The sequence below is a fragment of the Primulina tabacum genome, chromosome 17 (genome assembly GCF_025594145.1).
Source record: "Primulina tabacum isolate GXHZ01 chromosome 17, ASM2559414v2, whole genome shotgun sequence".
Lineage (NCBI taxonomy): Eukaryota > Viridiplantae > Streptophyta > Magnoliopsida > Lamiales > Gesneriaceae > Primulina > Primulina tabacum.
Window position 1 is genome coordinate 29765087 of NC_134566.1, and position 15257 is coordinate 29780343.

The 15257-nt window shown below is 34.3% G+C and overlaps 3 protein-coding genes across 6 annotated transcripts; 2 read left to right on the forward strand and 1 right to left on the reverse strand.

The window, feature by feature from the left end:
* The first annotated feature begins 921 nt into the window (after positions 1-921).
* On the forward strand, positions 922-2423 carry LOC142530825 (homeobox-leucine zipper protein HAT22-like). 2 transcript variants are annotated; one of them, XM_075636672.1, is made up of 4 exons: positions 922-1213; positions 1274-1475; positions 1605-1684; positions 1887-2423. In XM_075636672.1, the coding sequence occupies exons 1-4, from the start codon at positions 1023-1025 to the stop codon at positions 2146-2148; spliced, it is 735 nt and encodes a 244-aa protein (XP_075492787.1). In that variant the 5' UTR covers positions 922-1022; the 3' UTR covers positions 2149-2423. The 2 variants fall into 2 exon arrangements, with proteins under 2 accessions (XP_075492787.1, XP_075492786.1); XM_075636671.1 differs by having other exon boundaries at positions 925-1475; positions 1887-2413.
* Positions 2424-4715: 2292 nt separating this feature from the next.
* LOC142530814 (uncharacterized) lies at positions 4716-8504 on the forward strand. Of its 2 annotated transcripts, XM_075636661.1 has the most exons (3): positions 4716-4992; positions 5088-5136; positions 6434-8504. In XM_075636661.1, the coding sequence occupies exon 3, from the start codon at positions 6507-6509 to the stop codon at positions 8358-8360; it is 1854 nt and encodes a 617-aa protein (XP_075492776.1). In that variant the 5' UTR covers positions 4716-4992; positions 5088-5136; positions 6434-6506; the 3' UTR covers positions 8361-8504. The 2 variants fall into 2 exon arrangements, with proteins under 2 accessions (XP_075492776.1, XP_075492775.1); XM_075636660.1 differs by having other exon boundaries at positions 4716-5136.
* A 379-nt stretch (positions 8505-8883) lies between these two features.
* LOC142530826 (NADH dehydrogenase [ubiquinone] iron-sulfur protein 5-B-like) lies at positions 8884-11164 on the reverse strand. 2 transcript variants are annotated; one of them, XM_075636674.1, is made up of 4 exons: positions 11011-11102; positions 10636-10702; positions 10133-10326; positions 8884-9222 (listed from the first exon to the last, which is right to left on the reverse strand). In XM_075636674.1, the coding sequence occupies exons 3-4, from the start codon at positions 10280-10282 to the stop codon at positions 9127-9129; spliced, it is 246 nt and encodes an 81-aa protein (XP_075492789.1). In that variant the 5' UTR covers positions 10283-10326; positions 10636-10702; positions 11011-11102; the 3' UTR covers positions 8884-9126. The 2 variants fall into 2 exon arrangements, with proteins under 2 accessions (XP_075492789.1, XP_075492788.1); XM_075636673.1 differs by lacking the exon at positions 10636-10702 and having other exon boundaries at positions 11011-11164.
* Between the last annotated feature and the right edge of the window lie 4093 nt (positions 11165-15257).

A 15257-nucleotide genomic window follows, 5' to 3' on the forward strand; every position in this document is an offset into this window, starting at 1 on the left:
AAAATAACTTGAAAATACAAATATTATTATTTTAATAAAACAACTTAATTATCAATAACAAAAATATTAACGAAGTTTTTCATTTAAAAAAAAAGGAAAATCATTTCCTATATCTTACTTTTCCAAATGGTATTGATGTATGCTCCAACAAATTAAAATACTGATATCTAGCGTTGTTAATTGCATAATTATCTTTCACTCATAAATCATAATTATCTAAAAATTTAATAAATATAAGAAAATTGACCGAAATTTAGTGGTAAATATTTTCCATGTTTTTAAAATAAAAAAATATCCCCGATCCTATTACCCATATGAAGAAGAAAATATCACTTATCGTTTTGAAATTATTTAAAATAATAAACATTTTCTATACAAAATATAATTTTCTTAGTAATGATTTTACACACTTAATTTGGATAGTAAAATATTAAAAAAAAAATTAGATTCTTAAAACACCTTCCAACCATCTAACTACATGTAACACTTTGTTTTTGTTTTTTTTTAACAGTTTTGCGTATATCATTTTTGTGTCCTGCAATCACAACTTTCATGATAGTCCATGGAAACATACTCACAGAACTCTCAACTCTCGGCCCGGTAGTGAGTATGTCTCTCCTCATATCTCGAACCCAAAACTTCTGTCCAGACCATAAATACTAGATTAAAAAGACCTGCTACCAATTGAGCAAGCTTACCAATTGAGCTGCTCAGTAAAACAGCTATATTCACTCAAATTTTATGAAACTGATTCGATAGGGCTAATTAGACCGCAACATCAAGAAAATCGTGCTACTCTGACAAATAATTTTCGTTCAAATCCCTAACATAAAATCTAAATTAGTAAATTGTTTGATCACAGCATAATATTATTTCGTTATTACTTTATAATCCCCACATAACTTGGGGGAAAAAGCGCAGCTTCTTTCGGTATATATATATATCTGCAGACGCCACTCTTCAAACACAGAACTCCAAAATTTCCACGAAAAAAGCCTCCAATCTTAATTGAAAAAACAGAAATGGGTTTCGATGAATCATACAAAACACGTCTTGTTTTAGGACTGGGAATCCCATCTTCAGCAGAAGCAAAGAATTCAAGAAAACCACCTTCAGAACAAGGTGATATCGATCGTTTCTGGAAATTTTCCGAGCCGTCGTTGACTCTGAGCTTGTGTGGTGGAACCCAGGATCAGACTAATGTCGCTAAAAGGTCAGATTTTGATGATTTCCACAGGGTTTTTAAGGATCGTGAGACTGATGATTTGTTCAGACAAGATAGTACTGGTGCTTCGTCTTTGTCCAACTTGAGTGTGAAGAGGGAAAGAGAACATGGCAGCTGCGAAGAGGTTGAAATACAGAAAGTTTCTTGTGGAGAAGATGATGGGTTTGGTGAAAGGAAGAAGCTTAGACTCGATAAGATTCAGTCTGCTCGTTTGGAGGAAAGCTTCAAGCGCCACAGCACTCTTAATCCAGTATAGTTTTTTCTCCTTTAATTTTCTTACCACCGTGATTTTAATCTAGTCTACTTTAAAGATTATTTTGATTGTGAAATTTTTGAAATGTTATATACAATAACTTTTTGTTCAATACTCATTTATCAGAAGCAGAAGCAAGATTTGGCGAGGGAGTTGAAGCTGAGACCTCGACAGGTTGAAGTGTGGTTCCAAAACAGAAGAGCCAGGTTTCATATTCGTATCCTTAATTGTATAATAATTATTCAATAATATCGAAGTTGTAGTACGGATCGTGTTTTAGACAGAATTTTCAATCTTAAACTTTATTCGAAACGAAAATATGATATCAAAAACGGTTATTTCCGTCTCTGCAAGTCTTGTTTTCTTGTACGAGAGTGTTGCCAAACTTCTATTGGTATATTTTTGCAGGACAAAGTTGAAGCAAATGGAATTAGACTCTGAATTCTTGAGAAAATGCTGCGACAGGCTGACTGATGAGAACCGGCGGCTGCACAAGGAGCTCAAGGAGTTAAAAACCCTGAAATCAGCGCAGCCGTTGTACATGCAGCTACCGTCGGCCACCCTGACTATGTGCCCGTCGTGTGAGAGGATACACGGCGGCAGCGGCTGTGTAGCAGAAAGCGCGGCGAAGAGCTCTAATAAGATAAGCTCCAACGCAGCACTCGTATAAACCCTTTACCCATCAGCAGCCGCTAAATGCTAATCATTTATTCTAATTAATCAAAATATTATATTTTATTTTGAAAATTGACAAGTTATTCTACCTCAAAGTACATGGAGGTGGTACACAGGCTCAAATTACTTTAGTTTATGATATTTATTAAAATTGGGCAAAACCATCTCAAAAATGTTAATTTTGTGAGACGAATTTTTATCTAATTTAATTCATGAAAAAAATATTATTTTTAATATAAAAAAATTATTATTCATAACATTTATAAACATACCGGACCGTCTTACGATAGATTTGATCTCAAATTTGGAGCGATATAATTAATTCTTTTCCCACAATTATTATTTGCAAGTAAAACTCCGTCACAAGTACTTAAGACTGTAACAATCATCTTTAAAATAAAAAAATCGTTGAAATTAAATGTGTCATTTAATTTTTCTTTGGCATGTGTTTAAAGGTCGCACTTAGTTTGACTAAAATGGGTATATATCCCACGACCTATATTGTGATTATTGAAATGATTAAACATGGTATAATGCAGATGATTTTTTTTTTGGTCATACTCAAATATATAATCCATTGAGAAAGCAATCATCTACAAGAATCGTAAAAGAATAATGCAATTTTTCCCAAAAATTTAATATTTTCCGATAATAATTTAACACAAAAACTTATATGAGACGATCTCAACATATCAATTTTGAGTGACATATCTCATATTTAAGTCTGTCACGAAAAAATATTAATGTTATGTTAAAAATATTATTTTTATTATAAATATAATGAAAGATGACTCAAAAGATTTTTGAGACTGTCTCACATGAGACCTACTCTGATTATAATCGACATATTAAAAAAAGTCAAAAAATAAAGGCAAAGAATTGTGTGAGACGGTCTCACGGGTCTTATTTTTTGAGACGGATCTCTTATTTGGGTCATCCATGAAAAAATATTACTTTTTATGCTAAGAGTATTAATTTTTATTGTGAATATCGGTAGGATTGACCCGTCTCACTGATAAAGATTTGTGAGACCGTATCGTAAGAGAGCTACTCAAAAATAAAAACATATCCCATAAAGGAGTGGAGTACAATTCGACTTTGTGCTTTTTTCTTTTTTTTTTTTTGACAGCTGAAATCTTGAAATTTATTAAGAAGAAGATAGGTATGCAAATAGAAGTTTAATCAACCACAAAGAATATCCATGCTTCCAAACAAAATGAGAGGAGGATGAAAAAGCAAAAGCAGCAATCGAGTGAGCCACCCGGTTAGTCGATCTCCTAACCTGAAAAAGATGATAACTCTCGAGTGCCTCCATAAGTATGCTAATATCCGCAGCAATAGAACCCACATAACTAAGATCCTCTTCTAGCCTTGTGACTGCTTGCACTGCTAGAAGAGAGTCCGAAAGTGATTTGATTAATCTGAATGTTGTGCTGCCTAGCGACTTTAGTGCTTTTTTGAACACCATAACTACAAATTTCTCATAAAATACGTCATTTGCCTAAGTAATCTTAAATTACAATTGGCAGACACTTTTAGAACCTATAAGCTTATAAAAATGCTATATCCGTGTTTCTTCACTCGATGGACAGGTAGCCCAACATCTTGTAAAGATTGAATCATAAAACCTTTATGGAATCATTGATATTGTAGCATTTGAATGAAAAAAATTGAATTTTTGAATTCTTGATTTAAGATTTTATATACAAGTTTACTATTTTATTTTTGTAATATTAAATAAAAAAATCATAATCATCCATCAATCTAAATCATCTTTCTTATTATGTATATGATTCAACATGTCAACTATTAAACAACTTGTTAAAAATATAAGACAATGATTCGAAACGTCACGAAATCCCGGATACCCTCAACGTCAGGGAAAATGCGCTACACAATACCCAAACTGTTATAAACAACAAGACTTTATGTAAAAAACATGGTGAACAAGGAATCAGAGTCTCTTTGCAAACATAAATTAAGTTTTTTGTCTTTTATTTGGGGCTTTTAGATAAAAAGATAAGTTTTTTATTTCGAAAGAATAATAAGGAAAAAAAGGATAATTTTGGAGGCAAATACTTGTGCGTAAAAACTTGTGTGAGATGGTCTCACATGTCGTATTTTGTGAGACGGATTTCTAATTCGATCATACATGAAAATGTATTATTTTTTTATTCTAAGAATATTACTTTTTATATTAAATATTAGTGAGATTGACCCGTCTCACAGATAAAGATTCGTGAGACCGTCTAACAAAAGACCTACTCAAATTTGTGTGATACGATCTCACGGGTCATATTTGGTGAGACAGATCTCTTATTTGAATTATCTATGAAAAATATTACTTTTTATGTTAAGAATATTACTTTTTATTGTAAATATCGTTAGGATTGATTCGTTTCACATATAAATATTTATGAGATCGTATTAACAAGAGAACTAACTTTGGAATATCAATAAAATAAAAGAGATAATATCATAAGATATAATTAAAACTAAAAGAGAGAGATTGCAAATTGCATGATCCAATGTTTGGGGATTTACTTTGAAAACCTTCTACGCGTGTTGAAGGGCGTGGAAAACGCTGCCGAATTTCAAGGGAATTCGTCGAAATAGCCGACACCTTTCTCTTTCTCTCCCACATATACATACACACACACGTGTGTGTGTGACAAATCGTAGCACAAGTGGCATAAACAGAGTGATGCAGGTTTCAGATCTATTTCAACGATTCAACGACAAACATTTGCGAATTGTTCAATCCCTTTTGACAGTTTCATTTAACCTTTCTGGAATTTGATCCATACCCACCAAAAGTTATTATTTCATTTCAACAACTGTACGGATTCGATTCCCTTTTCCCGACGTTGCATTCCATTGTATTTAAAGCAAGCATTGATCGCCTGGTTATTAAATTCTCGTTCTGTTTTCTAGGGGGCTAATCAGAAGCTTAGAAAGGCCCTTTTTTTTTTTGCGGAATCAGGTATGATTTCGTTTCTAAAATTTCTTGATCTGTTCTTTGCATTTTCAAGATTTTATTTTTTTGGATTCGAGTTTGTTGTGTGATGTAAAATGAATGTGAATCTATTTGAAAATGTTGGAAGTTTTATCTTTTTTTATGGGCATTGGTTGAATGTGAATCTGTTGTTGGATCTGGGATAACACTTAATTGGCATTAATTGTTTATAATTTATCTTTCTATATTTGTTTCTTTTACTATCTTGTTCTGGGTTGGCTTAAGATTGACAAGATCTTGTTATTTCGTCATTGTTTATGAGGTCATTTGACTAATAATGGAAGTGGACTTTCTTGATACTTCTGTGAAAACATGAACTTGTGATGCTTGTTTCAGACACGGTTTGGGGGAAAAAACAAAAAAGAACTCTTGAATCTCCAGATTTGGTGTTCAAGTGTTCGATGCGGTTTCTTTGCTCGTGGATAAGTTAACATGTCTTTGTAATAAATGATGTTTTGGTTCAGGTATGGGTTGTAAGATAAACTATCATTGTGACATTGTTTGGTGTTGCTGTATACTAGGCTTGTAAAACGGTGTTTTTGATTTTGGAACTGACACCATCCGCTTACAAGAGAAGGTGTAATCAGAGTTTCACGTTTGTGGTGGTTTCGACTTAGTCGTTCGTGATGGGTTTGAATTAGATTTGGTTACGGCTCGTATTGAATCGAAGTTTCAAATTAAAAATACAACTTGATTTTATTGTATGTGAACGAAGGAATTGAAATTATATAGATTAAATTGGTTACATGTACTTCGATTTTTATAACTTAAGATGGATTTATTGTTTCATATACTTAGGTCCCGATCTTGATTCTGGAACGAAATCGGTTCTTAAGTAGATTCAAAGAGAATTGTGGTCGGTATACTTTTCAATTTTGTAAAGGTTGCTCCAGATGATAAATTTTCATTTTCTGATATTAATCATTTTAATCAGTAAACATTCCAAAGAAGAATCTTTGCTAAGTACATTCAAGTTTCGAATAATGTAACCTCGGATCTTTTTGCAAGATGAACAAAGTGGTTAAAGTTAACATTGTGGCTTTGGTGTAACATCAACTGCCCTTTTGTGCTGGATTGCTTCAAGAAAGTTGTTGTTCGTTCTTTGGAATCGTCGCCAACTATTGTGCTTGTTTGCACTTGAGTCAATATTGAAGCCTTAGATTTTTTTTTTCTCTCTGGTTTACTTATCTTGCTTATGTCCTCCGTCGATTTTATGTTTCTAACATTTGTAGTTTATAAGTTCTTATCGCTCTTTCTTTGACAGTACAAATTGGGAATCCGAGCTTTTCGGAGGGCGATTAAATCTACTCGTTGGTCAAGATTAAGTTGAAGTCGCAATGTTTCGGCAATCGCCACGTAGGAACCCGAGAAATAAAGGATTCAAGGTGAAGCATGTTCTGCAGCTATGTTTGCTTCTCGGAGTCGGTATTTGGTTGTTCTACCAAGTCCAGCACTCCCGTGACAAGAAGGCGTCCTATCAAGAAAATACAAAAGTTTCAGAGAAGGTGCAGGATGAGGTAGACACTATTAAGCTTGGGAGAAAGGATCTTTTGCCTAAAACAGAAGAAGAAGAAGATACTGTAGATGAGAAGCCTAAAGAGGAGACTTCTGAGGAAAATCCAATGCACTTTGATGATGAAAATAAGCTTGAAGATCGGGGGCAAGATCAAGAAAATACAAAAGAGGGAAGTGAAAATCGAGAGAGTGAGGAGACTAAAAGTACTAATGTGAATGATGAAAGTAAAATAAATGGCGAAGATCCAGAAAATACGGTGAGAGATGGTGAAGGAAGCAAAGAAGAGGAAAATGGAGAGAATCCTGAAGAAAATAATGAAAAAGAAGGTGAGGAGAAGTCGAATGTGGAGCCAGATGTTAAAGAGGGTAAGGTTGATGATGGCGAAAATGAACTTGTGAAAATTGATGAAACAGATCAAAGTGGAGAGAATGGCAAAGAAAGCAAGGAGGGAGAAGGTGAGGAGAAGGCAAATGTGGAGCCAGATATTGAAGAAGTTAAGGTTGAAAGCAGTGAGGATGAAGGTCTGAAAATTGATGAAACGACGAACGAGGAGAAAGTTGATGGAGAGAAGGTTGTTAATGAAGGGGATGGCACAGAGAACAAAAAAGAAGAGTCGACAGAGGAGTACGAGCGCAAAAGTGGTGATAAAAACGAAGAAAATGGAAGTGGAAAAAAACATGATAATGAAGAGAGAGATACGGAGGAGAGCAATGGAAAGAAGAATGCAGAAGATACGAAAGAGCAAGAGGGAAACAACATGATAGATGAGAATATAGATGGTTCGACTGAAAAATCAAGCGCATCAGATATAGCAAGTCATGGTGGAGCTGATAATGAGGGAAAAAAAGAAGAAAATGCCAAGGGAGAAAATATTTCAATTGACAGTATGGGCCAAGATTCGCAAAATTTGACAGAAACACGTAGTGTTAGTTTGGATGGCTTGAACGAGGAGGATAAGTTGGTGAGTGTGAACCAAAGTGATAGGGAGGATCATTTGAAGAGCAACAGCGATCAGGACGAGTTGAAATCAAGTGACCTTGATGATGGGACGATGGAGAAGAATAATTCATCTAGAGGCGATGAACATATGGATTCTCAGAACCACGATTCAACAGCTGAAACTACTGATGTTAATGATCAACATGATCAGGATAATGATAAATCTACCGATGATTCTGCTCAAAGCCAACAGGAACAAGATGAAAAAACTGTTACCCAAGATGAGAAGAGAGATGCGAAGTCTCCATCCTCAACAGCCGAAAATTTGGACGTTTCAAAACAAGATTCAAAGGGATCTGATCTTGATAACACAGGAGATGGGAAGATTGTTGATTCCCAGAATGCCCCAGGCCTAAAAAATGATACTGAAACATCGGCTGAAAATGTGAGTAACAATTCGAGTGAGCAACAGAATCTTGATAAAGGTTCAGAAACAGATGGGAGTGCGACCTCGTCTAATGACAGTAACGGGGCCGAGCAGGGCCAAAATACATTGGAAAATTCATCTGATACTTCAAATACGGTTAGTGATGACTCATCTCCAGGCTTAAACACGGACACTGATTCTAGCCAACATGATGAGGCTTCTTCGATTCCTCAGGATGAGAAAGAAGCTCGTACGGATCTTGATACTCTTCCAGATTTAAGATCGGAATCTAAAGATGCCATTGCTTAGTAACATTCATTGTTTGTTCTTTATTCAAGATTCTTAGGTTCCATGTTTTGTTTCCTTCGTTTTTTTACCTCTTATGTTTTCTTTCCTACAAGTGCATAGGCAACTGTGATAATATATTATTCTACACCCTTTTATCTTCTTGCTTTTGATGTCTGTTCAAGCAGATTCAAGTTATAGCGTGGAACTTCGCAGTTCGCAGTATGTTGAGTAATTTTTTTAATCTCAACCCAGATGTTTAAATTAGACACGGGCCGCATCACCTACGTAATGTGTGAACAAGGGAGAACTAAGTCTATGATTTTATACAAACTTTCATTCTAAAATATGACTTTCTTCATTAAAATATGTATGTTCCTGAAACCTGCATGTATATGTGTGTGTATAGAGAGGGATCTTAAAAAACAAACCCAATTCAATTATTTTGTAGTAATGGGTGTTGAAGAAAAAAGTTTCTTGTACATGATTTCTCAATTCGCTGGTCAATATGGAGACAAATGCACATCGAAATCCTTGGCTAGATGGAGAAAGGAAAACAAGGCAAGAAGCATACCAAATGTTGAAAACATTGCACGCTTAAATGCATGTTAGGAAAAAAATACACCTCAAATTTTACTCCAACGATCCTGTTTAGGAAATTTAGAATTGTTATTCTTGAGGATCCCACAACACATCAATACAATGTCTATATGAGTATTGATAACATTGTTCTAAAGAAGATCGTTTAGTTCCCCTTTTCAATTGCTCAAATAGAAGATATTCATGATCCTCAGTGATGAGGACCATCTCCGTGTTCCTTACCCTTCTCCGCAGCTGATCTTAGTTGCCGCTGCTCCTCCTTATAGATTCGGTTTCTACGTTGAAACTGCAATAAACGCGAAAATATTAAATGCATCATTAAGAAGATGATGAGAGGTGGAGGTGGCCAATAACTGCCTATCACACCTCACGGAAAGAAACACTTTCTATAAACCTTGTAGTTCAGTTCGCAAGTATCCCATATGTTATGAATGGCTTGTAACCCTTTTCTTAATCGGAATGGATAGAAAAGTTGAAAAACCAATGCCATATTGGTCACCAAAGATTGTGCCTAAGACTGACCAAAATACCATATGAAAGCTAATACTTTTACAAAGGGAAATGCAGAAACAAGGTGAATAACCTGAACCATAATTATAGCCAAGCTTCTGTGATTTTCTCGACTGGATTTTGGTTCGTAGATAAAGATAGAAATACAGGCACATGAAAAGACTTCGCCCTCACCACATGACGAATTGACCAGACCCTCGAGTTTCTGGTATTGCAAACCATGCTTAAGCCATTACGCTACTCCCACAGATTTCACCAAACCATATCAACTTGATACAAATCAACCCCAATCTTATCAAGGACACATAAGAAAAAGGCAAAGGACTTGTAGTGTGTTTGGATTAATTGAGCTCGTTGAATTAGAACCGGTAAGAAACATATTCACATTCAACTCGAAGCAGTTTTGAATTTTAAATCTAATTCTCAAAACTAAATTCCTTGATACACATAGCACTCTTTTACTGGTTGACCAATGGAGTCACTGGTTATCAATTGAATAAAGCTAGCCTTTAAACACACCACAATACACAAACTTAATCTTAATCGGCAACAAACACAAAAAATCAACAATATTAATACTCAAACAGAAGTGGGGCAACTGAAATCGAGCTGAAGAGCCCAATATGCACCATTTAACAGAAACAATACCTAAAATCAAAAGAGAAGGAAGCAAAAGGAAATCTTACCTCTTTCGAATGGTGGAGGCACTCGAAATAGTCTTCACGAAGGAGGGCACAATCCTTGGGCTCACGGCAGCGGGACATGCATTCGCTAAAATCCATCCAGAAATCGTAACATCTACACTTGTTTCCTGTTATTCCCCAACCAGATGCCATTTGTTTCAGTGTCTCCTTGCCAGGGTTCAGTCGACTGGATTAGTCTGGGAATTGGACGAATGCAAATGAGAACTAAAATTCATTAATAACTATATTTAAATAACAAACTAATTTGATTCAAATAAAAGAGTTTTTACAACAGTTTTTATACTGATAGAGGATAAACAGCCTTAACTAATGAGAGCTCAAGTTTTAGATTCAGCCATACATGTTGTAGAGATAACGTATTATGCTTCAAGGATGTAATATCATTACATACTGTAACAAGAATTTCCTCAAGTTGGTCATGAACCTCTTTTAGCATAATTCTCGAAAGAAAACAGAACCAAACTCTTCATAAACAAAAATGAAACCTGAACATAATTCTGCCCTATCTTCCTTCTCTACCAATCCAATAATCAATCTCCAATTAAGTCATAGCTAAGTGAATTCCAACAAAACCAGAGCAAAACATCATGAAGTTGACAGAATGAAGCCGGATTAGTGAATCTGTCCAACTCCATAAATCAAGTAGGAAATTCGAACAGTACACAATCCCACACACAACCCGATTTCAATTCGCTTTTGAACTCAGTTTACCAAACTATAATGAAGAAAACGGAACGAAATCGACATATACTCAGAAACGGATTGGAATCAATAATTCTGCCCAAAATTTTAGAATTTTTGCAATTGAATTAGGAAAAAATAATAATGCTCAAAATCTTCATGTGCAAATCCATTCTTACCTAGTACGTCGAACGGAATCGCGCCTCCTGGGAGAACAATAATACGATCAAATCGAAGGGGAAATTAGCACTCATACACGCTCGATAAACTCCTTTTTTTTTTTTTTTGAATTTCCTTGGGTCAATTTTCTCTGTTATGGGTCGGGTTTTGTAGAATAATGTGTGGGCCGTTCTGGGCTGGAGAAATAATAAAGACCCTTTTTCTTTGTCTTTTTTTTTTTTCTAAAATTATAAAATGTCAATTTTAATCCGTATTTATTGAGATGTGATATTCATGTATTTTTTTATTAAATCATTTATAGTAATATAACTATCTTTCGATGATTATTTTTAATTATTTATTTGTATAATTAAATTACTAATGTCATTTTTAAATTTTATAATTAATTATAAAACATTAAAATGGTATTATTAATTTAAATATAAGAGAAATACAAAAAATGATTATCGAGACATGATTACAAGACCATAATCGATTCAACAAAAGATACAAGACTAAAAAAATCACAATTCAAATGATTAAAATTGACATTTTGTTTTTTTTTATAACATTTCTTGTTACCTGATTAGAGTATTAGGAATAGAAAATTTGCATGATAAAAGAGTTTGTAACATCTCCTGAAATAATTAATACCCACAATTATTTGATTTGATATAAAAAAATTAATTAAATTGAACAATTATATTTTTGAGATGAGATATTACAAACAATCACTTTAATTAGAATGCCAATTTCAATTCCAAATTCTCTCAAACCCTAGCTAGGAAGCCAAAAGATAGGGAAAAAGAAAAATCAAAAACTTATGTGAGACGGTCTCATGGGACATATTTTGTGAGACAGATATCTTACTTGGATCATCCATGAAAAAGTATTACTTTTTATACTAAGAGTATTATTTTTTATTGTGAATATCGGTAGATTTGACTCGTCTCACAGATAAAGATTCGTGAGACCGTTTCACAAGAGATATACTCAAAAGAAAATGTCTGCAAACCAAAACTATTTCCTAAGTGCTATTAGTGACTCGTTTTTCTCGACCTGAAAGAAAAGAAACAGTTCATGTAGAAGTGAACTGATTCGCTGATCGTTTGACAAAAACAAAATATAAAGATTGAATTCTCATTGTCAGGATTTTACAATCTTCGATTATCAAACCAACTTGAGAAGAGTAATGCAGCATGTAGTGAATTAATAAGTTCAATGATTATTTGTGAAAAGTGCAACTCTTTTATCCAACTAAGCGCCTTCCTAATTCCCAACGCTTCAGATATCAAAGGATTTGAGAGTCGTGGGATTTTATTTTTCTTGAATGGACATATCAACCCGGATGGGACATTAATTTTAAAAGTTGTTAGAATATACTAACTCCAACATTTATTGGGAAAAAAATTGTCATAAAATATATATACATACATACCGATAGACATTTAGTTATCGGCATGTGAAAAAAAATTATTTTCAACTGATATACTTTCTCATAAAAAATTATGAAATTCGTTTCATGGAGCAATTTTTTTTTTTGTAGAAAGGACATAATCACAAGGTACAATTGCATTAGGTTGTGACTGAATTGACGGATTTCAAATATATTTTTGTTATTTAGATAAATAAGATCATAAACTTCAAATTCATCTCTCACATGTTTATGTAGTCACTACAACAAAAATGTTATACGGCTTTTATAAAAAATCATTGTCGTATGTGTGTTGTTGAATGACGATTTTCTTGTAGTGAGTATTTCATGTTAATAAGAATGGATTTCAAGTTTACCCAATAACGGTGTCATTTGAAATCTATTTTCTACTTTTTGTTACCCATAACAATAACGGTGTCATTTGAAATCTATTTTTTACTTTTGTTACTGATAATATGTAACTAAGTAATGTGTAAATTTAATATATTGTAATTTAATATATTGTTTCATTGTAAGTAATAGAATTAATCGAAGTAATTTCAAATTCTTCTTCCCAAATGCACCATTAGATATCTCGGAAGAAATTTTCTGTCACACAATATGTTACACATTAAAATTGGCTAAAAATCATGAATTGATAAAGGATTAACGACTGATCAGACATCCACTTATCTAAAATCTAACGATATTTTCGTAAGAAGAAGAAAGAAAACCTCTGGATTCAAATGAAATACAGCTATACAGCTACGTAAAGATCAAGAGAAGAGCATTTCTTGGATTAATTGGTTCACATCAATGGTTAATTTAGACACTAATAATAGAAGCAATTTTTCCTTTGATCCAAAAAAAAAAAAAAGAAAGAGAAGAGATCTCCATAATATGTAAGAAACTAGACCTGAAAATTGATGAATATGAAAGAAAAAGGACAAAGACGTTAAAAGAAACAAGAAGCTAATTTTACTTGGTGTTTATTCATCTCATATAAGATCATATATATAGGAGATACAATCATAATCAACTCCACTAAACAATTCCCTAAATATTCTAAATTAAAACAAAGATCAATTATTCCATAAATACTATGCAATGATCTGCAATTTATTAAAAAAGGAAAAAGGAATCAATGCTTGATTTCCGTGAAGGATGTCAACTTTCAACACTCCTCCTTGATATTCTTCTTTAACACTCCAAGCATTGATCGTAGCTGCTGAATCTTAGCTTTGGGAAGTGCCTTTGTGAGAATGTCCGCAACTTGATTCTCTGAACTGATATGTTCAAGTTTTATTTCTCCAATCTTCTCGGCTTCTCTAATTGCATGATATTTAACATTTATATGCTTGGTTCTTCCATGTTGCACATGATTTTTTGCAATGGATATTGCTGATTTATTATCAACCCAGATTGTTGTTGCTTGCTTTTGAGGGTGGCCAAGATCTGTTAGAACTTTTCTAAGCCAGACAGTTTGATTTGCTGTATTTGCAGCTGAGATATACTCAGCTTCTGCAGAGGATTGAGCCACCACCTCTTGTTTTTTTGAGTTCCGTGAAAAAACTCCACTTCCAAAAGAAAAACAGTAACCTGATGTGCTCTTTGAGTCATCAATACTCCCAGCCCAATCACTATCTGAAAAACCTTGAAGGTTTCCACTTTCAAGTTTGCTAAACCAAAGCCCAAAATCAGTAGTCCCTTTGATGTATCTTAAGACCCTTTTAGCCACTCCGAAATGAGTTTTACTTGGGGTTTGCATAAATCTTGAAAGCAAACTTGCTGAAAACATTATATCTGGTCTTGTTGAGGATAAGTATAGCAAACTACCAACAATACTTTGTAAATAGAAGCATTTGTTTTTTCACTTCCATCTTCTTTTGCTAGCTTCTCATTTACATCCAAAGGAGTTGCTGCTGGTTTAGCTTTGTCCATATGAAATTTTTTCAGAATTTCCCATGCATACTTTGTTTGAGAGATGAAAATACCTTTATTTGATTGGCTGATTTCCATTCCAAGAAAATATCTCATATCTCCCAAGTCAGACATTTCAAATTCTTGCTCCATCTTCATTTTAAAACCTTTTACAGCCACTGCATCTCCTCCTGTCACCAAAAGATCATCAACATATAACGAAATCATTAGCTTTACTTTATCTTCGGATTTTAGTGTATACAATGTGGCTTCATTTTCACTTTTAGCTAGGCCATTTTGTAACAAATATACATCAATCCTGCTATACCAGGCTCGTGGAGCCTGCTTCAACCCATAGAGTGCCTTGGTGAGTTTGTAGACTTTATCTTCTTCCCTGAAGACTATAAATCCTTCAGGCTGCTCTACATATATATCTTCTTCAAGTAAATAGACTTGTCAAATTGGGTTAGGCCCGTCGGGTCGGGTTGGGCCGGCCGCCCCGCTATAAAAATTTAACGGGTTGGGTTGATAAAATAGCGGCCCGTTTGGAGGCGGGTCAAATGGGTTGAGCCTGTTTGGGTTGCGGGTCAAGACGGGTCGAGCCCAAACGGGACGGGCATTCATTACTTCTGTCAAAGTGATAGTTGAGAGATCCCTCGAATCTTCCAGTGACGAGATTTTTGCATCGAATCTCGCTGGGACACTTACGAGGACTTTACTCACTATTCTTCGATCCGGCAGATCTTCTCCATGAAGCCTGAGGTGATTCACTATCCTCATTAGCCTATCAGTATAATCCTTTAAAGTTTCAGAATCACTCATTCTAAGAATCTCAAAACTCCCTCCACAAATTCAGTACTTGAATTTGCCTTGTTCTGTCACTCCCTTGGAACTCTTGTTTCAATTGGTCCCAAGCTTGTTTTGTTGTTTCGC